General features: G+C 39.5%; 2 protein-coding genes across 4 annotated transcripts in view; both read right to left on the reverse strand.

The window, feature by feature from the left end:
* Positions 1-1,594, reverse strand: part of maml2 (mastermind like transcriptional coactivator 2) — an 83,164-nt gene extending 81,570 nt beyond the window's left edge. Inside the window, exon 1 of the mRNA XM_077541310.1 lies at positions 739-1,594. Coding sequence (XP_077397436.1) covers positions 739-1,182 — 444 coding nt within the window. The 5' untranslated portion in view covers positions 1,183-1,594. The remainder of the gene's footprint in view (positions 1-738) is intronic.
* A 1,380-nt stretch (positions 1,595-2,974) lies between these two features.
* gab2 (GRB2-associated binding protein 2) overlaps positions 2,975-27,300 on the reverse strand; it is a 47,404-nt gene continuing 23,078 nt past the window's right edge. For 2 of the 3 annotated variants that reach the window (XM_077541001.1, XM_077541003.1), the window contains 8 exons: positions 14,505-14,736; positions 10,624-11,204; positions 9,275-9,372; positions 8,894-9,173; positions 8,652-8,742; positions 7,511-7,613; positions 7,173-7,295; positions 2,975-6,517 (listed from right to left, as the gene is read on the reverse strand). In XM_077541001.1, coding sequence (XP_077397127.1) covers positions 6,374-6,517; positions 7,173-7,295; positions 7,511-7,613; positions 8,652-8,742; positions 8,894-9,173; positions 9,275-9,372; positions 10,624-11,204; positions 14,505-14,736 — 1,652 coding nt within the window. In that variant the 3' untranslated portion in view covers positions 2,975-6,373. The remainder of the gene's footprint in view (positions 6,518-7,172; positions 7,296-7,510; positions 7,614-8,651; positions 8,743-8,893; positions 9,174-9,274; positions 9,373-10,623; positions 11,205-14,504; positions 14,737-27,300) is intronic. The other variant, XM_077541002.1, reaches the window with a different exon arrangement.

Here is a 27,300-nt window from a genome sequence, read left to right on the forward strand (position 1 = left end):
AAAATTAAAGGAAATATATTTGTTTAAAAATATCTTTTAGTGATTTTTTTTTAAATTTGTCAAAATGTACTACTGGTATCGGCAGTTGGTATCGGTATCGGTATCGGTCCGAAAAAAAGAGGTATCGAACACCCCTATTTAAAACTGTACAATATTTTTGTGCTACCCATTGCGTGTGCTCTCAATATATTGTTGAAATGTGTGAAATCATTTCACAGGTGAGCTAAATGCTATAAAAAAAAAAACATGCCTAAGTACAGTGTTCCCTCGTTTTCCGCTGGGGTTAGGTTCCAAAAAATACCCGCAATAAATGAAATCCGCTAAGTAGTTAGCTTTATGTTGTACAATTCTTATAAATGTTTTAAGGCTCTAAAATCCCCGACCGCACAATTTATACACTTTTCTCATTGAGGCATTTACATGTTCTCACATTTCTCTCTTGTTCAAACATTGACAATGTTCAAAACTTCATAAATTTTATAAAATGGGTATATTACAGTAAAAAAATATATGCAAAATTGCACTTAAAAAAAATCCGCGATACAGCGAGACCGCGAAAAGTGAACCGCGTTATAGCGAGGGAAGACTGTAGGGTTTTTCTACATCGCGGATTTTTGAATGCAGGGCTGGACCGGAACTAAACCCACGCGGTGGAGGGGGGGATTACAGTTACGTTTCATGGCTCCATTTGTAAACACGTTCTCTTCTAGACACTCAAATCAGGCATGTTGGACTCACCGCTATGCGCGTGGACATCTTGTGGTCCCCCTCGGCGGCCCTCATGTCCCCGTTGGCCGCCCTGGCGCCGTAGTCCGGAGGTGGCGGCTGGCCGGCAGCCCCTCGGCCGCCTTTGCTCTTTCGCGTGCCGGGCCCCTGCTGCGCGACGTTGAGCAGCTGCAGCGTGCTCTCGCGCTCCCGGTCCGAGCTCTCGGCTTGGCCGCGGCGGTAGCGGTCCTCGCAGGTGGAGTGGTGGCGCCTGCACAGCTCGATGCGGGCGCGAAGACGCTCCACGATGGCGCTGTGCAGCGGCGGGACCGCCGAGCCCCTCGCGCCCGCCGCGGGGAAACCGTGCGCGGCGGCGGCAGCGGCGGCGGCGGCGGCGGCCATGGGGCCGTGCATGCCGACCGCCAGCATGGGGGCGAAGGCGCCGGCGGCGGACTGAGCCGGGGTCGCCTCTCCCATCCGGGGCGAGGAAGTATCCGGCGAGATGGGGTTGGCTTGGCAGGACGGCACTCCACTAAGATCCCATGTGGTGTGAGGGGGGTGAAAAAAATCCTTTAAAATAGGACACAAGTGGCTCCAAAAGTGCGAGAAAGACACTCAAAAAGTCACGCGATGAACTGTCGTCCTCCGAGGCGAGAAAGTCTCATTCAAAGCAATTAAATCCACTCTGCCTTTAAATTATTTCGTCATTGACATGTTTTCCACACACGGTCACATGTTCCTCACCGAGTCCTCCCCCCCAAAAAAAACGTCTCGTGGACAAGAGCTGCGTAGAAAACGACACAAAATCTACTCGCAGTTCGGTGTCGTTGGATTTGAGCTCCTTCTCAAACAGTCCATTGACAGAAGCCGTGAGAGAGTGTGTGCACGCGCATGCGCGTGCGCGAAGCAAACAGAGCGTCTCATTGTGCGAACACAGGATTCGTTGCTCCGACGTGACGCGCGCGCGCACACTTGGGAAACAGCCGGAAGCGCTCTGGCGCCATCTGGTGGTGGACCACGTACGTATGAATTATTTGCAAGTTCAATCTGATACGTTAAGCGTCCTGGTACCTGTACGTTCCCCGAGATCAGTGGTGTCCAAACTACGGCCCGGGGGCCATTTGCGGCCCCCCGTCCATTTTTTAGTGGCCCGCGACATATGCTAAAAAATGGCTTTTGACTCAGTTCAAATAAAATAAACAAAAGAAAAATGTTTGGGGATGGTCAAAGTAAGAAGGGAAGGGGTCGAAAAACAGGTGCCATTAAAGGTTATTTGAGTTCACTAAAACTAATGAAAAAACTAAAGCTAAAATTAAATGTATTGTTACTGAAATAAAATAAAAACAAAAATGCTTTTTAAAAAAATGAAAACTAACTGAAACTACATTTTATGTTGACAAAACTAACTAAAACTATAGCAAACGTCCTTCATTTTACTCTTTGGTTATTAATTTAATGCGTGACTCTTTGGGGCTGATTTTAAATGTGATTTTTTAGTAGATTTATTTTGATATAAACCGGAATAATGTCGTTTGAAAGTATGTCACACAGAAGTGACGTCATCTAGCAGCAGCCAATAGAAAAGCACCAAAAGATGACGTCGGTCCCATGCTGTCTTTTAAATATTGCGCACAAGTAATACACTTTTTTTTTAACTAATATTAAAACGGAAACTAACAAACTAAACTAAAACTAAGCATTTTTTAAAGAATTAACTAAAAGTAACTAAAATAAAAAATTCCGAAACTATAATAACCCTCCTGCCATATTACAAATACATTGGTTTATATACTGTAGCATTTTTCTAAATATGCAAAAGCACAAATAAATTATTTGTACAACTTTTATGACAAAACACAATTTCTCATCATAACATTTATGTGGCCCTTGCGTCCTTCTGATTTTCTGCATGTGGCCCTCAAATGAAAAAGTTTGGACACCCCTGCCCTAGATAAAAGATGATTTTGTATTCTGTATTTATTTCTAGCAATGATTACTAGAATATAGACTAAACAATACAGCAATAATGCATGTGTACAGTACATGCATTTAAATATGTATGCACTTTATATATAGCAATAAACACACCAATGTATACACAACTGGAATAGTTCTTACCTTCAAAAAAATTTCCGGAAGGCAACCGTTAGCTCTCACGTGAATCAATGTACACTCATAAATGTTATTTGCTTTTATCTTTAATGTCCATATAAGTTATGCATTTTATGTATGTGTGAGTTAGCATTGAAAGAAGACTTACACCCAAACGTTGACTTGTCGATTTATTCTACATCCACAGTTGACCATAATAACAAAATCTCCATGAGCTGCACCACACTGGCTTCTTCTTCTTCTTCTTCTTCTCCGGTATTGCTTCGCACCATCGCGACACGAGCACTCGCCGGACACGACACTCATTCGCTGCCAATGACGGATACGCACGTCAGCCGTCCATTTCCACTGGGCTGGCAGTGAATGAGTTCATTAGGCCCCGTCTGTACCATCTATGTAGCGAGATCCAAAACTATGATTCATTAGAATTCTCATTTTTAATGATCTAACAATGTGCTTATTATTATTATTATTTTTTTTTTAGCAGTGGTGTGATACAACAGTGAATTTCAAGCTTTGCATTGGATCTCGATTTTCGATGGCAAAGTTGTACCTAATATTGCGACCGGCGACTGCAGAAAGAGAGAGACGCCCTTCGACTGTGGGCGGGCACACAATAAATTAATAAATTAACACGCACACACATACACAAACAAACATGATGAGCGGCCTCGCAAACACGTTTACAGTAGTATAGCAATACCAGTGGTTGAAAACGAAACGAGAAGAAACGTCATCGTGTCTGCAAGTACAGTACGCAGTCGTCGTCCCCCCCGTCATCGTGATGTCACGCGCTAGCACGATCACAATCTAACACCACACGCACACACAAACGGCTCATCTGCTGGATTAGAAATTACATCATGAGCGGCTGCCATTTCGCTTCCTTCATTTTTTTTTTTTTTTAAATTTTGCTCGCTCTGTACATGCAAATTGCCCGCCTGCCCGCTTTTTTTCATCTTTAAAAAATAATAATAATAATAATCAAATGGAATATAAATGCACACTGTAAGAAATATTGAGCTTCATTTTGCCTCCCTCCCTGATTGGAATATTACGAAGGAGTATTATTAGGACCATGTTGAAAAGTGTTGAAAAAAAAAAAATGACATTATGAGATTAAAGTTGCAATCTTGCAAAAATAAAGTTGGATATTTTTTTTTAGGATGAAAAGTCATACAATTTTTAGGTGGTTGTTTAGTTTTTGGATTTAAATTTGAATCCATCCATTTTCTTGACCACTTATTCCTCACAAGGGTCGTGGGGGGGTGCTGGAGCCTATCCCAGTTGGCTTTGGGCAGTAGGCGGGGGACACCCTGAACTGGTTGCCAGCCAATCGCAGATAAATTTGAATAATTACGTTAAATAAAGTCACGTTTCTGAGAAATTAAGTTGAATATTTTCCAGGTAAAAAATAAAAAAACAAGTTGTAGAATTTCAAGATTAGTCATAATTTTGTGTGATTAAAGTCATATTTTTGAGACAAAAAAGTTTCACATTTGCGAAACAAAAATCATATTTTCCAAGTCACGTTACTGTCGATTTGTACTTTAAAGAAAAAGTCAACGTAATAAAACCAATGTCCAAATTAAAGTTATAAATTATGAGTAATCATATTTTTTTTATTCCCTCTTTTTTTTATATATATATATATATGTTATTAGCATAGAAGTAGTATATTTAGAATAATAATTTTAAATTAAGTAGTCTATGTAACATTCAAAATGTAAAAATATGATAATTAAATTGAATATTTTTGAAAAAAAATGCTGAAAAAATATTTTATGAGAATAAAGTCACATTTTTCCGGAATGCTTGGCTCAGACAAATAAGGGTGAATTTTTTAATTAAATTCACTTGTAAAAATACACCCTCTTCACTTGGGAAAAAAAGACCTAAATCGAAAAGCAAAAAAAATAAAAAATAAAATTTTTCCCCCCAAACCTTTTTTTTTTTTTTTTTTTTTTTTTTAAATATATTACTTAATTTCACAAAATTACAACTTTAATCTCATAGTGTCATTTTTTTGTCTTCTTCTCAGTGAGGACTTAATACAACTCCGTAGAATATGCTTGCTTGGGAGTAACAAAGAAAACCAAAAAAAAAAGTATTTTTACAAAATTATAAAAAGCAGTAAAAATGGTAGAAAAACTCATGAGGAGGCAAGTCAGTGGACCGCTAGCAAAACAGGCTCCGAAGAGAATCAAACATTTGGACCCTGAACGAGGCAAAACCATCAATTGAAGGCAAAATCAATACCATACCAACGAGTAAGGCAATTCAAACCAATGGACGCTATGACTTTAAGAGTGGCCGGCCATTTTCTTCCATTAGTGCACTTTGTCGGACCACATGGCAACAACATGGCTACATGGCTTGTATGGCGAGTGAGAGGCCATCTTGGTAAGGTCAGCGCATGTGAGGCAAGCGAAACTCGACTCGCCTCATATCCGACCTGGAAGCAAAAAAAGTATTTGGCTTGAAATACAAACTGAGGCAACCTGCTCAAGTTTTCATCCGATTTTGGGTTCAACCAGAACTTTTTTTTTTTTTTTAAACTCTTTTACTGCCACACGTTATCAAAAAAAAACCTTTGATATGACAAAGGTTTTGATCGTTCACGAAAAGAGATACAATGGTTTCATCTGCTGGCCATAGTTGGAGTGTTTTTGATTCCACAACCCATTGACCAGGCAGTGCTGCACTTAGACGTTGCACTGAGATTAAAAAACAAATAAATAAATTAAAAAAAAACTTAGTTGACATCATTTAACGTTTATGGTGGCATACGTCGTGATTTTACTGATTGTTATTAAACGTTTTTGGCGGTCAAAGAGTTAATCAGTCAAATAAGACTGTTTGTGACTTCTACTATTCCAAAAGGTCAACTTTTGTTAGGCCTTAACTTCACAAACCAGGATGGTAGATTTTTTTTGATTATTTTATATACATTAAAGAATTAAAAAAAATAAAAATAAAAAATCTTGTGTAAAAAGAGTTTCCTCCTACAAAATCAATTCGCCATCCTGAATTTTTCCCACTTTGTGACATCACAATTCTACTTGACATAATCCATACTAATGCCATGATCCGCCACTTTTGGACCACACGCTATCACTTCCAAAAGCACCCGCCGCAGTCGAGGCGGCGAGCGAGCACGAGACAGGACTGCCCCCCCTCAACAGGCTAACTTCAGAAAGAGAGTGCATCGTAAACTTGCTCATTGGAGTGGCTAGAGTTGCTATATGCTAAATCTAGCACAAAAAAAAAAAAATGGAAAAAAATGTTGCTACGTTGGCAACTGGACCATGCTTGCGTTTAACATTGCGGACACCCCACAGCAGAGGGGGGTGGTTGGTCGGAAGGGGGTTCTCCGTTGATTTTGCAAGGGGCTGCTGTGAAACGAGCTGAAATTTGGTCGATAGAAGGTAGGAAAAAAAAAAAAAAAAGACTCATGGCAGAGAACAGGCATAGATACTGTAAGTTATGGCTTCTTAGTGGTCCAAACAGTCTGAACCCCCCCCAACCTCACGTCCACCGAATGAACACGTCAGTGTCAAGACTTGACCCCCTTGGCGGGCTCAGTCGACTGGCGCACGTCGGTCCACTCCTGCATGGTGTTCTGCAGCGCCTGCGTCTTCTCCTTGTCCACCAGCACGTAGTCCACCTTCTCGTCGGACGTCACAGACGACGTCGACGGCTGCCCGCAGACAAAAAAAAACAAAACACAAAAAGTCCAGGATGTGGAATGTACATTTAGACAAATAGTTTGTTTCTACTTGTCTGTTGAGCAAAACACACAATGTATTGCAAAAATCACTTGTTTGTAGTATACATAGCAAATTTTGCAGTGTTAATTCAACAGAGCCAACCCCCCCAACTCACGTCAACCTGTGTTAAATTTAACATTGTGTTTGAGTGTATTTGCCACAGTGTTAAAATTTCAGTGTAAAATTAACTCAGAACTGAGTTTAAAAAAAAAAAAAGAAGAATTAATACAATTTAACACTACAGGCAAAATAACTCATGTGATCTACTAATATGGATTTTTTTTAGGCCAAAAATAATATATTTGGCAGAAAAAAAAATTATTAAGCCACCAATTATTTTTCAAAATTATATCATGAATAAATAACATGCAATCTCGGCCCAGGAAGGCCGGAGCCCGGACTCGATCTTGCGTCCTCAGTACTGGGAGGCGGACGTGCTAACCACTCGGACACCGTGCCACCTTTTATTGTTATTGTTATTATCATCATCATCACCATCATTATTATTATTATTATTATTATTATTATTATTAGTTTAGACAACTAGCAACTTGCATTTAAAATGAATACACACAAAATTGTTACCTTCCTGTGTGCGCAGGGCGATCCAGGCTGGAAGTCCAGCGCCAGGTAGTCCACGTTGCCGCTCTTGCGAAGCGCCGGACTGCTGGTGCCGCTCACGGCCGGCGAGCTCGACGCCGGGTTCTGCTATTTTGGGGCCAGACAATCGTTTATGAGTAGCCTTCAAGTTTCCAGATTTGATAACATCATTTACAGTTGCTGTGTAAATAATTTGGAATTCATATCTTGCCCAGTCACAACATATACTACATTGTATACAGTATTTTTGCCAAATTGACTTCAAAGTCAGAGTCAAGTCATGTGACTGGAGTTTTCCCACCTCCCTTCCTGGACGCACTCACCATAGCCACGTAGTTCTCCTCGCTGTCTGCAGAGTCGGTGCTGGTGATGCTTTGCGTGGAGATTGGTCGGCAACGCTGCGAGGTCATGGAGTTCATGGCGGGCCTGTGGCGGAGCACACCTGGGCCGTCAGACAGTTACCTTCGGGCCTCGGGCGTAAACCGAATGGAGCCAACTCTGTTTGTGTATGTGTCTGCGTGTATGCACATGTATATATATGTGGAAGTGAGGCTATTAACTCATTTTCTCCCAAACACGTATAAACACGTTCTATTTTAAATATTGCCATGGTCCCAAAAACGCATTTATACGTTTTTTTTTAAATTATTTTATTATTTTTTTAATGTTTTTTTTTTTTTTTTATGCTAGAGCATACAGCTTTGATGCAGCCTCTGAACTGAAGTGAACCCATGAAGCAATGGTAGTTATTACAAAAACGACCAGGAGATGGCAGCAGAGTATAAGAGACAGCTGGGGCCATGTTGCAACAAGCTCTTTTCCCCAGTGTTTTGAACAGGCTTGTGAATAATGATGAAACCTAGCTATATGCTAATGCTAATTGCTGTAAAATGGAAACAGAAATTATACTTTTTTTTTTTTTTCCTGATGAAAGAAGAGACTAATCTTTGTTTTGGTAGGTTCCATGTTTTTTATTTATTTATTTATTTTTATAGCAATAGAACTACAGCCGTGAGCGAAGTGGGTTGCTTCAGTGAAAATGGCTGGGAGTGAAGGAGTTAAAGAGCATCCGAGAAGTTACATATTCATAAATTCCCCCCCCCCCCCCCCCAATTATTTTTCAATTTCATTTTTTTTTTTAAATATATTTTTTCTTTTTTTGTTGTTGTCTCCGATACCCACTTCCTTTGTTTTTAGTGGCAAACATAATAATTAATGTTTATCAGTTTTTTGTTTTTTTTTGTTTTGTTTTCTTAAATAATTTTTGTGTTAAAAACATATAAATTTGTCACCGCCAATTCATTTCAAGGGCCGTTAATTACATGCAGATTTTCATAGGCTGGCCCAGTCACAAAGCCCCACAAACACTGGCAGTCGACCGTACATGCGTGTGTATATAAATGTGTATGTTTGCGTGTGTGCGTGCATGTTTACGTATGAGAGAGAGACTTCTATGCGACTCACATGGGCCGCGTCCAGGACATGGTGACCGGGCTCTTGAACGGCAGCTCGTCAATGAAGCCATTGTTCTTGAGATCCAGAGGTGTCGGCTTGGCTGTGCAACACACAAAAAAAAAGTGCACTGTCAGCACAATACCACACAACAATTCCGAGCTGGACAGCACAGTCAGCAAAAAGGGTTCAAGGTTCAAAGCCACGTTTAAAATGTCTTCCGTTAAAGTACGGAACAGGAACAGAACACTCACACTTCCTGTTGGGCTTGAGGTTGCGATTGATGGGCGGCGGCGTGACGTCGCTGAGGCGCCCGGGCCGGTGGCACAGCGAGGCGCTGCTGCCCTTGCGGGCGGGCAGCGTGGCCGAGAAGCCCGGGAAGTCGAAGTGGTGCGGCCCGGGGCTCATGGGGATGTACACGTTCTTGGGACTGTCCGCCTGGGCGGCGCTCAGCGGCGACGAGCCGGGATTCATGGGCACGTAGTTGTCGTCGGAGTTGCCGCTGTCCGAGCGGGTCAGGGGGGTTCGGGTTCTCTGGGGTGGGAGGGGCACAGGTGGAGTGAGTCACAGCCGCAGGTAATGATTGCATTTTACGGAACCGGTGGTGTTTTGAAGAACTTTTTTCAGTGACTTACCAGGTAGGAGCTGAAGCCGTCGTTGACAGACTCCACGGACTGGCCTGAGTTGTTGAAATGCATCGGACGCTGATGGCTGCTTGTTTCAAAGGACGAGCCTGTCGGCAACAAAATATCGTCAATCTCTCGTAATCTATTACAATATTTGCATTTTTTTTTTTTACCCCCTGTGACATCGAGCCTCAGTTATTCATTTTTGTTTTGCTTTTACTGAAAAACCCTACGATGCCTCAAGATGGAGCCAAAGCCCAGCCTGAATAGGGAAGCTGTGTTAATTAAATGAATTAATCATGATATATTTACTAAGACTTGCTAATCAACGGCCACACCATGATCAAGACCAATAACAAAAACGGTAATATTAACTGGACACCAGAGTGAGAGAATCAGTTTACGTGGGAAATTGTGGAGTGCATTTCTACTTGACTATTCTATTTTCATTCATTTTACATGTATTTAACTGTAAAATGTTTGTGACTGCATTTGAATTTTGATGATGAAGTTATAACAATAACGGCATATTAACTCATTCACGCCCAGCCATTTTCACAGAGGCAATCCCATTCGCGAGAGGCTGCATCAAATCCTTCTGTATGCTCTAGCATAAAAAAAAACAAAAACAAAAACGTATAAATATGTCTTTGGGACACTTAAAACAAAAAGTATTTACATGTTATTGAGAGGAAAATGAGTTAATCAGACACCTGATTGGGAACATTTTTAAATATGTATTATTATTTTTTTTAAATTCCATTAACCATTTTCTTTTTGCATCAACTGTATAATGTTTGTGTTTCTGAATTTTGTTGTTGTCTTTTAGCCATTTAACCAAACAAGTTGTCAAGATGTCAACAATGGCAAATCAATCCGACACCCGAGTGGGAAGTGAAGCTATGAGTTATGTCAAAAAAACTGTGGAATGCACCTCAATGCAAGCCACGACATTTTCAAATACACAAAAATGTTTTGGCAGCCATACCAGCAGGACTTAATTGTTTACCAATTGATTGTTTTAGTTCTTTTTTTCCTTGTATCAACTGCATACTGTTTGTGGATTGTTTATGTCAAAATGTATTTTTTTTTTAAACATGTAAACCACCATATTGTGAGTCCTCTTTGAAAAGTTTTGCACGAATAAATTCTAGAGACTCAATGAAACACGTTTCTTTCTACATATTTTTGTTCATTTTTTTTCTTCCTTTAGCGCAGTGTTCTTTGTGCTGCTATGAATTTCCTGTCCTTGGCTATTAAGAGAATGTTCTGGAAAAACTTACTTATTTACAAACTAGGGAGCCATCCCAAAGGGATCAAATGAAGTCAAGTCTAAGTCTATGTGAAGCACTTTGTACCTCTGTGCAGCCTGATGTTCTCCACAGCCGGCAACGTATTCCGTCGGGGGATGACGGCCACGGCGGCCGAAGCGTCGCCATTCTGGCTCCCGAGCGAGTGCGGACCCCCCCACTGCCCGTCCGAGCCGGGCTTGGGCGGCCTGGGCGGGGGCGCGCAGGACGACTCGGAGCTGGACGGCGGCGTCAGCGCGTTGTGGTTCTTATCAAACGTCCGCGGGATTTGGTAGAAGGAGCCGGGCGGCGTCGGCAGGTCGTAGTTGTCGGTGGCCCGGGCGTTGCAGGGCGTCTGGAAGGAGTACACCTCTTCGGCCTCCGGGTCGGACTCGGGCGGGCCGGCGTGGGCCTCGTGGCCGCGGGGCAGCACGTAGCAGGCCTCCTGAGGGGAGTGGTCGGGCGCCGCCGGCAGGTGCTGCTGCTGCTGCTGCTGCTGCTTGCCGGGTTTGGGGAGGCTGTAGAAGCCGTGCAGCTGGGCGCCCATCCCGTTCAGGCAGTGCGAGAAGCCGTGCGACAGCTTCTGCGCGGCAGCGTCGCTGCTCAGGAACACGTTGTCCCTTCTCGTGGCCTGCGAGAAGCTGGCGCTCCTGCAACGGCAACACAAATACTTACACCTCGAGAAAACAAAACAAAAACAAAAAACAAAAACAAAAAAAGACTAAAGTGTCTTGGATATTTTCAAACACGTACTGTATGCAAGAAGAAATATTCTTTTGTATTGTTAGAAAATTCATCTGCTTCATCTGCTTTGGAAAGTTTCCAGAAATTCCCTGACAATGTAAATCAACAGGTTTAAAAACTTGTAGTTACCCCGGCGGCCAGGAGGAGGAGCCACAGAACCGCCATAAAAACAATAAGCAGCGTTCCAATTCTAATAACTTAAAGGGATACTTTACTTATTTAGCCATTTTTGGCAGTCAAACATTAATATTTTGCCTCTAATAAATTTAATATTTTCATTATTTTTCACGTACAATTAGTACCTTTAAAAACACATTTTGCAACTTGCTGTCGACTGAAAATGACATCACAAAGGGCTCAGGTAACCAATCACAGCTCAGCTTCTTTTCTTGGTTTGGTCATGTGACATTCACAAGCTGAGTTGTGATTGGTTACCTGAGCCCTTGTGATGTCATTTTCAGTCGACAGCGAGTTGCAAAATGTGTTTTTAAAGGTACTAATTGTACTTGAAAAATAATGAAAGTATCAAATTAATTATAGACAAAATATTAAGTTTTTATTGCTATAATGGGCTAAATAAGTGAAGTATTCCTTTAATTGTGTGTTTAGCATTTTACAAGCTTCTCGTTGAGATGCTTAAAAAAGACAAATGCCTATTTTTGACCTCAGTTTGATGGTCGGCTAATTCCGACTTGGGGTGACCTTCCATCGCAACGTAACGCTTTTTACGCAGGTCGTCCGTCATCGTAAGACAATTAACATGGACGCAAGTTTGACGTGGACGAAGGGGAGTGATGAGGAGGGTGGCAAGGGGGTCTTTTGATACGGATGAAATCACAAGAGGGAGCGATGGGAACAAATGACTCACAGCGAGAAGGTTTCTTTTGTGTGCCAAGCTGATGAAATGGATGGCGAGCGTTTATTTTCATCCCGACTCAGCAGATTTATGCGCGTGGAGGCGAGGGCGGTCGGTTGCGCCTTTGGCGACTTTGGGGAGGTGGTGGTGGGGGGGACGGGCAGAAATGTACAGCAAAGTGATGGATTGCAGCGTAGACCTCATTGATTATCCGCAGCTCAGTGGCAGTGTTGTTGTTGTTCTTGTTGTTATTAAGCAACAGTTTTGGGTCATGGAAGCTGAGGCGCATGTTGATGATGAAGACGTTGCGGAAACGGGCATTTGTGCCAAGTTAAAGAAAACTACGTAACAGCTGCTTTGTGTTTGTTTAGTTTTTTTTTGCGCTCGTAGGCACGCTCAACAGTTCCTTATTAGCTATGTTAAGACAGATGCTAATGCTAGCACATTGGTGAGACGCGTTCAGGCCTGTCGACGATAGTTGTTCATTTAAAGCAACAAATACAAATTTAAATAACCTTTGAGCGTTAATTTTCTAAAACCTTCATTTACATGAAAGAAACTCTAAACAAAAAATTAGCGCTGATGCTAGTGCTAACTGAACGTGAGCGGTCCACCCGGTAAGGTGTGCATTTACGCAACAAATAGAACTTGGCAATAAATAAACACTTGCTGTTCATTTTACTAAACTTTCAAAGTCATGTCATGAAATAAACTCTAAACGGGTAATGTTAGCACTGATGCTAATGCTAACAGAAAGTGAGGTGTCCAGGCTGGCCCACCAATGTGGAAAAGCGGTGGTAGATGTGCATTTAAGCAAAAAAATGTGGCTTTAAATAAATATTTACTGTTCGTTTTATAAATCATCAAAAAATAATGTAGTTCAATAAACTTTAAACAAGCAACGTTAACGGTGATGCTAGTGCTAAAGCAACTTGAGAGGGGGTCCACGCCAGTCCACCACTGTGGACAGAGAATGGTAAACGTGGATTTACGCAAAAATACGCTGAAAATGTAATGTTCATATTAAAAGACATTAAAAGTCACGTCTTTAACTCATTCACTGCCAATGACAACTATAGACGTCAAAATCCAAGCAAACAGCCAGTGTTAATTTTTTATTTATTTTTTTAAAGAAAATTTAAAATTAAAATTTTAACATAACATTTTTTTTATTTAGTTTTCGTTTTGTCTTCTGACTAAATTTAATTAAAGCCTTAGTCATAAGTCACCTGATTGTATTTTAGTTTTAATCCAATTTTAGTCAACAAAAATAAAGAGCAATTTTAGTCGACTAAAATTGACTTTTGGAGGCCGAGACCAGTATGTGGTCTCAGTAAGACCAAGACCGATCACAAGAACGTCAACGCCCGTGTTGTAGGGTAACAGGAATCCGTTCTACGCACGATGGTAGGACTTAGCAATGAAATTGTTGTCATCGTTGTTATTCATAACGACAATGATTAATAACTATGAATGAAAACAATGAATAACTAAAACTATATTCAAATTTCTTGTCAAAATTTGCACTGGCTGTTTGCTTGGATTTTTTACGTCTATAGTCGTCATTGGCAGTGAATGAGTTAAATAAACTTTAAATGATCAATGCTAGCAGCGATATTAGCGCTAACACAACATGAGAGGTGTCCTGCCTGGTCCACCTCATCTTTATTTAACTGAACTAATAAAAACTAGAGATAGACCGATAAGGTTTTTTCGGGCCCGATACCGATACCAAGTATTAGTAGTGAAGGATGCCGATAACCGATATTTGGACCCGATATTCATTTTCACTAAAAAGGGACATCAAAATTTGGAAAAAATACAAACTCCAGCTCTTATCTTTTTTTTTTTCTTTTTTTTTTTTTTTAAAGCATATGTTTATTGAGCAACTTTTAGGGTTAGTAAAATATTTTTAAGGTTTTTTTTTTCTACACGAAATAAAAGTCTTCCAAAATTTAAAAATATCCAAAGTATTAAATTTTTACTTATCTCAGTTTTAATTTCAACCAAAAACAGAAGGTGCAGAGAGTTGCCAGGGTCGACAAAAATGAAAATAAAAACTTTTTTAAAACATTTACATTTAAATTAGTTTCCTGAAGTTAACACTTAAAAAAAAAAATGGATCTATTATCGGCCATATGATTCGTCAAAATGGCCGATGCCGATATTTCTCAAAATGCTAAATATCGGTGCCGATAATCGGCCCAGCCGATAATCGGTCTATCCCTAATAAAAACGCAGCATAAACAAGCTTATAGGCGGCCCTTTAACACTCGGGTTGTCTCCAACCAGCGGCGGAAGGGCGGCCGGCCTGTAGGTTGACCCGGCAAACAGGAAGTGTGACCCTTACCGCGCGCTCTCGCTCTTCCTGCTCATGCACTGGTGCAGGAGGAGGTAGTCCTGCGGCGCGCTGTTGGACAGGGCGCTGTGGTGCGAGTGGCGCACGGGCACGTCGAAGGTGAACAGGACGGGCTGGCTGGAGTGGACGGGTGCCGACAACTTGCCGCCGACGGCGCTCAGGGGGGCCGCCGAGCCGGGGACGTCTGCTCCGACGGAACGCGGCAAATGTTGCAGGCGGACATCTGCGCGAAAGGACAGAGGACACGTTATTGATCGCAAATGTCACCTGGCTGAAACCTTTGGAAAGATCAGAGGTGGTCTTTAATCCACAACTTAATAGGACACATTTGAATTGATCATACTTTGGGATAATTTTAACAATTTCATAACATTTCAGTACTACTTTAGTCACTTGTAATGTCTATGACCATCATGTTGAGCAAGTAAGGACATGGACAAAAGAAAGTGACTTTCTATGTACTGGTAATGAGAGAAAATACAATATTTATTTTTCAAAATGTATTGTTCTGTACATATTTTTTAAAAACATTGGCAACAACTGTAGTTTATTTGGATTTATTTTCATTTTTTTGATTAAAATATATATCCTAAATAATTTGTCATAAAATAATATACTCATAGTCCTAATAAATAAATCAATATTTAACATACAGCAATAATACAGTATAGTTATTATAAATAAAAAATAAAAAAATTAACATAAATCAAAATAAACTACAGTTGTTGCCAATGTTTTAAAAAAAATATTTACAGAACAATACATTTTGAAAAATAAATGTCCATGTCCTTACTTTATAATAACTCCGCACTGTATTATTACTGTATGTTAACATATTGATTTATTTATTATAACAAATTATTTAGGATATATATTTTAAATATGTCTTGTTTACATTTAATTCTAAATATAATATACCGTACTATTGTGGTATATTTAACTATGTATTTATCATTAGTTTAAGTCTGCTACATCGACTACAAAAATTGGTCGAATGACTCGACACAAAATCTTTTCCTTCAAAACTATAACAAATTTCAAAACCATATATGCAATGCTCGGAACCATTTATCTCATTCCATGTTTACGCACAGACATTTGATTGCCCGAGTAATCGATGCAATAATTGAATCTAAAAAGCTTTGTTTGTGATAGGCCTATTTTTTATTTATTTTATATTTACATGCTTTATATATTTTGTATATTTTATATAGTTTTTATAATATGTAAATTCTTTTAAAATATATATTTTATAAAATTTGTTTTGTTTTAATTTTGTTGATTATTAGATATTAACATATTGATTTAATGAGCACACAATTTTGCTTTTATATTTTAATATTTGTATAGTTTGTTGCAGTATATTGCTTATATAGACACATCACTACAACAGCCGTAAGAACACGAATAGCAACGAAGAAGATTATTCAAGTGAGAATGGCGTGAATACAACGCGCATACGCACCATACATACAATCAAATACGCTAGCATAGCACAATTAGCATTTCCTTTCGTCGTCGTAGTGAAAGAAGCAGCTGACTGAGCCTGACAAGAGGCGGGGCTTGCTAAGTTGTCAATCATCAGCCCGACGTGACATTTATGTGTCACGTCAACGTACACAAAGTTTTAGCGTGTGTTATGTTTTATTGGAGGCTCCGGTTCTGAGGCTTTGCATGACCTTGGTGTGCATCAATCCGCCCCTAATCAATAGCTAAGAGGGATGCGCCCCCGAGGGAGGCGACAACACAGCATCATCCTGATTTTTTTTTTTTTTCCCCCCCAGGGGGGTGCACACATGATCTGAGGCCCTCTTCGATCCTGCCTATACAACAACCTCGCTGCCTTTTTTCCCTTCGCCATGTGACAAGCGAGATGGCTACATCAGAGAAGAGACACGGGCAGCGGGCCAAATAAAAGCGGAGGAAGACGAGGAAGAGGAGGAGAAAGCGAATCCATCGACCCGAGGTGGCGCATGCAACTCTAGCCGAGGGGGCATGAGGGAAAAAAAAACAACAAAAAAACAAAAAAGGAAAACGATAAACCTCATCTTCCCTGAAGCTAACTAACCTCAGCAAGTGGATTTTGTTTCATGTACTTTGCTCATACAGGGTCAAAGGATAAAAAAAAAAATAAATAAAAAAAAAAAAATAAAAAATAAAAAATAAAAAATAAAAAATAAAAAAAAATAAATAAAAAAAAATAAATAAAAATAAAAATAAATAAATAAAAATAAAGTCCTTACCCCAAATAAATTTGTTTGGGGTAAGTACTTTTTTTTTTAAATCAATACATTTGCACAAATGCACCTTAATAAGACAAATATCCAGACATTTTTTTTTTTTAATCATCTGGTTAAATGGAGGCATCTATTTGTCCATGTAGCCAATGCATCCCGTGATGTTTGTATATTTTTCGGTATTTTTTTCTCATCTATACCAGGCGCTTATTCGGGGTAAGGGCCTTAAAAAAAATAAAAAATAAAATAAGTAAAAAAAAAAATAATAATCATCACCTTGTTTAAAAAGAGGCATCCATAAGAGGTGTGGGCATTTATTTGTGCAGACGTTTGATAGGGCCACTGATTAATTGAGTTGTTTATTCAGAATGGAGATGCACATTGTACCAAGTTTGTTAGTGGTAATGCAGTCAAAAGGATTTTGGGCTATCTACTTTCTCATACAGAGCCATAGAAAAGCATACCAGGCATTTATTTTGGGTAAGGCCTTATGGGAGTATTATATTTTAAAAAACTGTAGTTATCTATAGATAGGTGTGTATTATAGATAGTGTTGTTCTGATACCAATACTGGTATCGGCAGAGGTGCCGATACTGCATTAAAACAGTGGTATCGGTATCGGTAAGTAACATGCCGATACCATTAATTCCGACGCTAACATAGGATTTTGGATGCAGCATCTTGTGTCTTGCTCGTGCACGACATTCACTGATATGTGACATGTTCACTGCCTGCCGAACTAAGATATCCTATTGGCCCTTGAATGCCCAGAACGGTATCGGCCGATACTGCAAAGCTGGATATCGGAATCGGTATCTGCGGTCAAAAAACGGTATCGGAACAACACTAATTTTAGATGTGACAATTATATGCCCAAGTAGGGCAAGGAAAAGTGAGACACTTATTAGAAACATTTTAAAAATAAAAACATCCAGTTATTTTTTTACATTGAAAGGAGATAACTATCTGAGGCGTGTCATTTATTTGTCAACGCCAACGCATTTGGTGATTTAATTGAGGTGTTTATTTACTCACTTGCACCGAGTACCAGGTGTGAATTAGGGCTAAGGTCCTTTTTTTTTTTTTTTTGTACAAAAGGGCTTGAAAAATATATCAAAACATGCAAAGTGAACATCCGCATGCTGCACGAAGCTGCTCGATGAGTCAGACGTATCGGAGAAGTGCTACTCATGCTCGCTTTTCATGTACAGTAGCCTCCCTTCGCAAAGACATCTCCAGAGGTCGAGCTGCTCTTTCGGAACGTTCCAGATGAGTCATGACGCCTCACACACATATTGCGTGTGCGCGTGTGTGTGTTGGTGAGGGCGATTTGGCGGGGGGGGGGGGTGGGGGGGGGGGGTTGCACAGAGTCCAGTCAGACTAAAAGACGTGAAAGCCTGAGGGGTTAAAGCCTCTGCAGTGGGACGTCCAGGCCAGTGGACATCAGCCATCACACATGCAGGGAAGTCCCGCCCCCCCACCCCCCGACCCCACCCAACATCAAAACCAACGAGCCCCCCCCCACCCCCCACGCAACGATCCTCAATTACGCCATTGTTGTGAGTGATTCCACTCTCCTCATCTCCTCCCCGCAAAAAAGCTTTTGCAAAAAGCTTTCATGCAGGCGCACTAACATGGGGGAGAGATATTGATTGCTCATACAGCCCCCACCACCCTCCCGCCCTCCCTCATGGGCGCCCAGCCTCGTTCGGCGGCGAGCGCGGAGGAGAGATAGAACGACATGAAACCAATCTCAGGTCTTTTTTTTTTTTTTTTTGAGACGAGGACGGACGACATGCTCCGTGCTTGACGCTAATGGGTCAGATGATGGATGTCACCGCTTGGGACGCAAGTTGCATCCACTCCCTCCGAGCACAAAAAAAGCACAAGTGGACATGGGTTCAATCAGTACCATTCACCCTTTCTTCTTCCAAAACATTTTAGATGTCGAATTTTCCCGTGAATATTCCAATTTAAAAGAAAAAAAAAATGTTAGAATTGTCATCTAGGTTTCTTAAATTAGTTTTAATAAAATGCCAGTTTGATGCCACAAAGACTTTTGGACAACTAGCTTCCGATTATGACTTTTTATAATAGTCCACCAGATGGTCGCACTTTCTCCTATTCAAAGCACGATAAACAATTTAACATCTTTTACTGAAATGATAAAGGTCAGATGCTAAAAATCTAAATGATAAAAAAGTAAAAAGTAAAAGTAAAAAAAGTCGGCTTAAATACAATGCCTCAAATTTTGAATCTAACGTAAACAAATAGACGTCCAATGATTAATTGCTAACCAGTCAATCAAATTACTGACAAAATAATCAAGAGATTAATCAATGATTAAAATAATCATTAGATTCAGCCATAGATTTCTAGTTGGACGATTGTCTGACAATTTTTTTTTTTTTTATATATGTCCACCATATGTCTTACTACACTGAAATGTGGTGTCTGTAAAAGAAACAAAACCAGACAAATTTGTCATATGATATCCACATTTGAAAATCTTTAGAAATTATCTTCGTTGTTCCTTAAATTAGTGCGAAATAAACAAAAACTAACACATTTGTTCCTTGTAACTTAGTAGTAGTACTAGTAAGTGGTAGTACAATTAAAGAGATACTTCACTTATTTAGCCATTTTTGGCAGTCAAACATTAATATTTTGCCTATAATAAATTTGATATTTTCATTGTTTTTCATTTACAATTAGTACCTTTTAAAAACACATTTTGCAACTTGCTGTCGACTGAAAATGACATCACAAGGGCTCAGATAACCAATCACAGCTCACCTGTTTTCTAGGTTTGGTCATGTGACAGTCACCAGCTGAGCTGTGATTGGTTACCTGAGCCCTTGTGATGTCATTTTCAGTCGACAGCGAGTTGCAAAATGTGTTTTTAAAGGTACTAATTGTACTTGAAAAATAATGAAAGTATCAAATTAATTATAGACAAAATATTAACTTTTTATTGCTATAATGGGCTAAATAAGTGAAGTATCCCTTTAAGGTTTGAATTTGGGACACCGGCTTTTATTTTTTTTACACATGTCCACCAGATGGCGCACATTTCCCTCCATTCAAAGCATGAAGCAATATAGTATTGTATCCCGTGTTGAAATTTTTGTCAGGGCACAATTATAAATTGGTTGCATTGTACCTAATGATATGGCCCATCACAGCTAAAGTGAAGATGTGAAGCGTCATGTGAAATAATGCAAATGCTGATTTATTTCCATAACTATATTCCCATGAGACTGTTCATCTCAAAACCAATAAACACAAATAAAATAAAATAGAGATTTTGGATGGGGTAAACATGTCTGACATTCCGGGTCAGTGAGTTGATGAGCTATTTTTTCCCCCCCACCAATTAGGCCCCATAATACATCAAGCGAGCGTCTCCTCTGCTCTTTGGACGTAATCGAATCGAGCACTGCTGCAGGATCTCGGGAGGCCAAAATTAGAAGCCAGCTGGTTCGCCGAGGACAACCGGCGTCTTTGTCGGTGCGCCGCTCATTTCCTTCCAGTCGGCCCAGTACTGGAGGAAGATGTGAAATAATCTAATTGGAGATGTACAAATAGAAGAGGAAGACAGAAAAAACAAACAACAAAAAAACAGCAGCTCGAGCGACGTGAATGAAAAAGCACATGGGAGGTTTGAAGCGGGATGCTTTGCATTTTCTCAATGTTGCGCAAATTGCAATCACGAGTCAAAGAGAGATAATGATCCGCGCGCACGCAACCGACTTGGTAATCAGTTAATTAATCAAAGGGGCGGGGCTAACCCCTCGGGAATCGTAATTCGGCAAGACGTAATTTGAAAGCCGTTTTGGACAAAGAACGAAAGACGTTTTCAACACTTTAGGATGGTCATAATTTTTTGTTAAAAAGAAAAAAAAACATCAGTGATGGAAAGCACAAATTTGTTTAAAGAAAGAAGAAAGAAAAAAAAAAGAAATTTAGCAAAATTGTTACAGTGAATCTATTACTGGTAAATATATATGTCCACATTGTTGGACGGACACATTTTACAAATTTTGGTCAATACCAACTTTTCAATTTGGTCAATGTTGTCTGCTATTTTTTTAATTTTTTTTTACAAATTACGAACCAATCAAAAGTGGTCAAAACTTGACAAATTTAACGATACAATTTAAAAAACTCAAATATATTGTGGTTGATTTTCTACACATTTTTTTTTTACAATTTAATTAACTTAATTAATTTATTTTTTATTTTATTTTATTATTACTTAATTAATTAAATTTATTTATTTATTGTATATGCTACTTAAATTACATACATACATAAAATCAATATCATTTAAAATAAACCATTAAACCAAATAACTAAATTAAAAAGAAAATGAAATTATAAAAAGGCTTTATGTTTATATTTTAATGGGATTCGAGGCTGTTTTGTGTTGGGGTTTTTTAAGAGAGTTTTTCTTTAATTTTATGTTATAGATACGTATGGCTGTGCAATTTCTGCTAAAAAAAACAAATAGTTTGGGGGGGGGGGGGAAACTCTTACAGATAGCATTGTTGTTTAAGATATTTTGAATATTTTGCTACACTTATTAAACTATAAAAAAAATAAGCCTCCAATAAAAACTGCATATAACATATTGAAACTTGTTTACATTCACCATTTGCATATGCTGAAAAAGATACTGAACAATAAGCTTTGCAAGTGTCTGGTTTTGCAATTGAAACAAAAATACAGAAAAAGAGGTGGGGGGTGGGGGGAAGCCATTTCCTTAATGGTTTCACAAGAAATTGCTCTTGAAAAAAGGAAGAAGAAGAAGAAAAAAAAAAAAACCCCGACCACTGTCAGTGTTGCAAATGAACCTCTGTGGCCAAGTGGTGGCCAAGGTTAACACGCATTCTCACACACGTGCACTGATGCGGTCACTCAAACATACGCGCACCAACTGGCATGGAAGACGGGCTTGCACCTGCCGACGCGATGCAAACCTCACGTGGGTGACACGCGGATCTGCCAGAGCAGCGCTTGCAGCCACACGCACACGCACACTGCTATCTGCATGTGTGGTTATTGGGGGTGGGGCCACTAGACGCGTCAATGACGTAAGTCAATAAAAGGGATGGAAGCCACAGCGGCAGACGCTCGAGGAACATTTCGAGGTCAAATATGATGTATACATATATATATATATATATATATATATATATATATATATATATATATATATATATATATATATATATATATATATATATATATATATATATATATATATATATCAGACTGGTTTTGAGAGAATTGAAAAAAAATGTAATTGTGAATATGCTGCAGCTAACGTCAAGAACGGACATTGAATGCGAAGTGGCTAAGCCGTGAATATACGTCGTGACTGAGAAAGATCCTGCGACTTAAGATTTCTTGGAATTTGGTGCAGTGTGGACTCGACTTGCTTGAAAGTTGAAGGTTAAGACTTGAAACGTCTGCTGATGAGCAAGGAAAAACGTCAGCGCTTAGAGAGAAGCCGAGCTGACGGTTGATGTTAGAGATTCCATGAATACAGGAAGTGACGCAAGTCAACTTCAGGATGCACAAGATCGGGACATTTTTTTTTGTTGGTGAATGTTTTAATATCGCTGTTTCTGGGCTGTTTGTACTCTGCTGAAAAATCAATCAATCAACATCATCGATTCATTGAACTCGACTCAATTTTCACAAACACAACATCGTCAACTACAAAATATCTTAAATGAGATCAAAAAGTCCATACACAGTCACTGATTTTGAGGTTCATGTGTCATGAAATGGGAGTCACTTTTTAACTAAAGAAGACACAGTGACTCACCAAACAGTGAGAGATGAACAATTAGTAGTAGCTTGATTTTTATTTTTTATTTTTTTTTTAAACAGGTGCAGTTTCTTCTTCCGCAGGGTCAAATGTCAAACTTTCTTGCGTCGCATCACAAAACTCCTCAGTGGGAAGACGCTCATGGTTTATACAAGGACAGTACAGTTGGAACTGATAAATGTATTTTTAGGCTATTTTTAACCCTGGCTGAGGCTGCCAAGTTCATACCAAATTAGGTTATGCTCTCATTGGGCATTTGTTTATTAGCAGGATTACAACAAAAACAACTCAAGAGATTCACATCGTACTTTGTTTTGGCTCAAGGAAATATGCGGATTCGTGATTATTTATTTCACCTTTGCTCTAATTTTATGACACGGTCTGCAAATTGTGACCGGAAAGCGTCACGAAAGAGGCTCAGAATCGTTCTGGTCTTGGTGGAGGTTTGCACTTCATAAATTAGTGTCATTAGACTTCCTTTCTACCCATTTGTGACCTTTTTAAAGACAGGGAAAGAGCCTAAGTAGAAAAACGAAGGACTATTTTTGTACATGCAGTCCTGCATCAGATTAAATCAAGAGGGGATTTGTGTCAAAACTAAGGAACGGGCTGTTCTGTAAAAGAAAATTAACCCTTGCTCGAGTGTTCAGACCAGCGAGGGCGCCCAGAACAAAGATAGTGATTGAAGAGACGACCGATGCTCCATTCATTAGACGAGTGAGCGCAGCCGGGGCAGGAGGTGGTTTTCCCGGGGCATGGAAACACTCCGGCCGCCTCTCAGCCAATCACGATCTGATAAGAGCAGCGCGCATGAAGAGGACAACACGTAGTATTTTGTTGCCGTTTGGCTTCATCGTCACTTTACGTCAAAGCGCAGCATGTGGCCGCAATGTCCATTTACCCTCAGTGGCAACACGCAACAGACCTCCCAGTGACACAGAAATCAATGCCAAGGATGCAATGCATAAATAGTGAGCTATTTCTTCTTACACTATATGGACACATGGGAACTCCTACTGTAAAAAACTACAGTGGACCTAGAACGTTTCCCTGAGGAACGTCATCCCAAAGCGCAAAGTGTTATCGTATATAGCCATTGTGCAAAATCATGTTTGTGTTTCACACCACTGCACATGGGCAAAAAGTATTTGGACTACGCATATCCCGAGTTTCCAGGAATTTCCAGTTTTAAAAAATTAAGTGGAGAAAAATAGTAGATCTAAAACATTTCCTTGAGGAACCCCAATGTTAAGTGCATTTGACTGATTGCTATATTGGATGTCCATTGGACAAAACTGTGATTTATACTATGCACTTATTGGGACACGAGGGAATTCCGAGTATGGAAAACTACAGTGGAGCTAGAACTTTTCCCAAAAGAACCTCACAACAAACTTTATTTGACTTTGTCACTTTAACTGGAACTAGTTGTGCAACAATCCTGTCTGTGTTTTACACTATGGACAAATTTATTGTCAGACATGGACGTTCTACCTACAGGAAGTGGAAAAAAAAATAAAGAAAATAAAAAGTTTCCACTCTTCTGGTTAGTTTCTGAAAGACATTTAAGAATAATTTCCATTCTATTTCATTCCAAAGATTTTGATGAAGTTCTGCCACACCAAATTTAGCCAAGCATTCTTCTACGCCGCTTATTTTTGTCCACATTAACTTCCCCGAACTATTCACCCCAAAGTTACAAGCATATTATAAGTCCCTGATACATACCAAAATAAGATTCAAGGATAACTAATAGAGGGCCGAGGCCGAACAATCCTGATTTCAATCTAACTGTGCACCGACTGACTGTAATTTGTCATCAAGTGTCATTGCTTATTCAACCACCAACCACAACACTTCTTGGAAGTAGCTATTGCGTAATATTTCCCACTAACACAGAAAGAAAAACAAACAAAAACAAATAGGAGCTCTCAAACTTGGGCTCGCCGTCAGTTGGGGGTCCACAAAATGATTCTCGCTTTATTGTTTAAAAAAGTGCATAATAACATTTTTTTTTTGACAATATAGCACTGCAGCTGCATTTTTTTTTTGTAGCCCATAGGCAGTATCTTATTTTTAAATGACTTGGTCAGAAGCATCAAAAAGCCCAAAACGGGTCACAATATTGCCTACGGGTAGAGCATAAAGATATCTTTCCTTTATTCTCATAACCATTGCAACTTTCCTTCCTCAAAATAATTGATCAAGCATTATGACTTTTTTTTTCTCGAAAATAAACATTTTTTTTATATTTTTTTTATTCTTAGACATTTAAAGGTACATATGGTAGTCATATTTATTGCATTAGGATTATGAATGGAAAAAAAAAATAAAAAATCTCCCTTAGACCCGAAAATTTTGAAAGCCCCCTAATAGACAGTCAGCGTGGTGTATTTACGACGACAGAATCCGCACGCATCAGCACATCCATCTATATATAAGCCAAAAAGAAATGAAACATCATCATGATTGTCCGTCCGCGCGAGCCAGGAAGTCTGCGTTGAAGGAACAAAGCCGGTTACGCAACAATGACCAGTTGTCATGCTGCCACTGAGTCAACTCTTCCTCGCAATCCCACACACGGAGCACCGGTCAGCGCGGCTATCGGCTAACCCAAAAAAAAAAAAAAAAAAAAAGGCGACATCCTGTCACCATCACATCATGACAGACATCAACAATATCAACAACACAAGTTAGCAGAGCAACATCTGCTTCTCTTGTAGACGAGGAATCAACGGACTTGACTTTTATTTCTGTTTTTTTTTCTTTTTTTGTTCATGTGTCACAGTTTGTTTTCCCTCACAGAGGGACTTCCCCGTCTGTTTGGTGTCGGCTGCAGCTGCAAAGAAAAAAAAAAAAAAAAAAAAAGGATGACAAAACTATCTTCTCTGCTTATTTTGCAGCTTCTCACTTTTTGGTTTTAGGGTCGATTCGCTTACATGAGACATAAAGTATTATTACTCACAGCAAATTAACACTTGTAAAAATGTAAAATTGCTTTATTTAAAAGTTAAAACCACCAACGATAGGACAAAATGATTCTTACATTGTAAATAAATAGCTTATGAAGGATTTGATTTTGGGGGAGAAAAAAAAAATGCAGCGGAAGGTGGCTAAACTTAGTTCCTCCCCAGTATAGAATGTAGGGGTGTGAATTGCCTCGTACCTGACGATTCGATTCGTATCACGATTCACAGGTCATGATTCGATTCGATACCGATTAATCCCGATACGAATTTATAAGTCGATTGTTGCGATTTTTTTTCATTCAAATTTAGAAAATACTAATCAGTAAGCTTGTAGAGTGTAAGATTTATATGAAAATGTATGATTTATTTATCTGAAATTTCAGTCTTATAGAGGTTGTAATCTGTTTCATGTTTGAACAGCATTAAAATAAAATATTAAGGCTTAATGTTCCGTTCATTTAACATTCTTCCATGCTCAAGGTGTGAATCCTAACCCGAAGTCAGACGTTTTGTTGAATATTTTTCCATTAAAAATGGAAGTTTAAAAATCGATTCACACACACACACACAAAAAAAAAAAAAAAAAAAAAAAAGGCAATGATGATAAGACGTTGAATCGGTAAGACTACCGAATGAACAATTCTGAGCTCTTAAAAAAAACTAAAAAAAAATAATAATAAAAAAAAATTAAAAATAAAAAAATCGTTTTTTTTTTATTGAATCGATTCGAGAATCGCGCGATGTAGTATTGCGATATATCGCCGAATCGATTTTTTTTAACACCCCTAATAGAATGATTCCCTGGCACTAACTTCCCTGGCATTAATTACTACATTCCCATTAGAAATGGCTTTGGTGCCCTCCTGTGGCAACTTAGAGCATTACAGGGGAAAAAACAAAAGAGGACTTTTTAAGCAAATAAATTTATGAACAGCAAACCTCAACACGTCTGGCGCGCTGGGACTTTTTTCGCATTTCGCCTCGCGGTCGCCAATCGGCTTTGAGTATGGGCTACGTCACACACAGCGACCTCTCTATTGTCACCCCGAACGCAACAACACGGCCAGCCGGGACAGAATGGTGAGCAAAGAAGTCGCATTCAAGTGCTGGTAAGTCTATTTTCTTGCTATTGAACTGTACCGAGGTAGCAACAGTGTTTATCATCCGTGCCAAAACTACTTTTAGCGCAATAGCCGGCCGCCAGATTGCCACTAAAAAAGCGAAAGTGCTATCACGTGCCTCAAAAAAAGGACAAAATAGCGCCATGGCTGTATAGTCCCAGGAAAGAAGTGGAAGTAGTTGGCGGTGCTCATTTTTTTTGTTGACTCGCTAAAAATTGCTCCACGGTCGTTGTTCGCCAAGGGACACGCCTCCTCCTCTCCGGTGCGCACGAAAGCGCGAATGAGCGGCAATCGTTCCAAAATACTCAAAGGAAAATACGCAAAAAAAAATACGCAAAGGAAGCGTTCCAGTTCACCTTTTCGGTTTTGGTGTGAACTCAGCATTAGGCGGTAATTTTCCGGCTATTTCTTGTCACCAAGCAGTTTTTGTGTAAGGGCTTTCGCTTCAAGCATAATTCGATAGTTCTATGTAGTAAACAAGTTTTAAGAGATCACAGGCTTTGTTTACTTGTTTTGACAAATCACATCAAATCCATCATTTTGCTTAATTTAATTAACACAGTGCTGATTTAATTATTAGCCCAGTTTTTTTTTTTCCCCTGAGAGTAGAACAAGCTAGC

This window comes from Festucalex cinctus, chromosome 13 (genome assembly GCF_051991245.1).
Source record: "Festucalex cinctus isolate MCC-2025b chromosome 13, RoL_Fcin_1.0, whole genome shotgun sequence".
Lineage (NCBI taxonomy): Eukaryota > Metazoa > Chordata > Actinopteri > Syngnathiformes > Syngnathidae > Festucalex > Festucalex cinctus.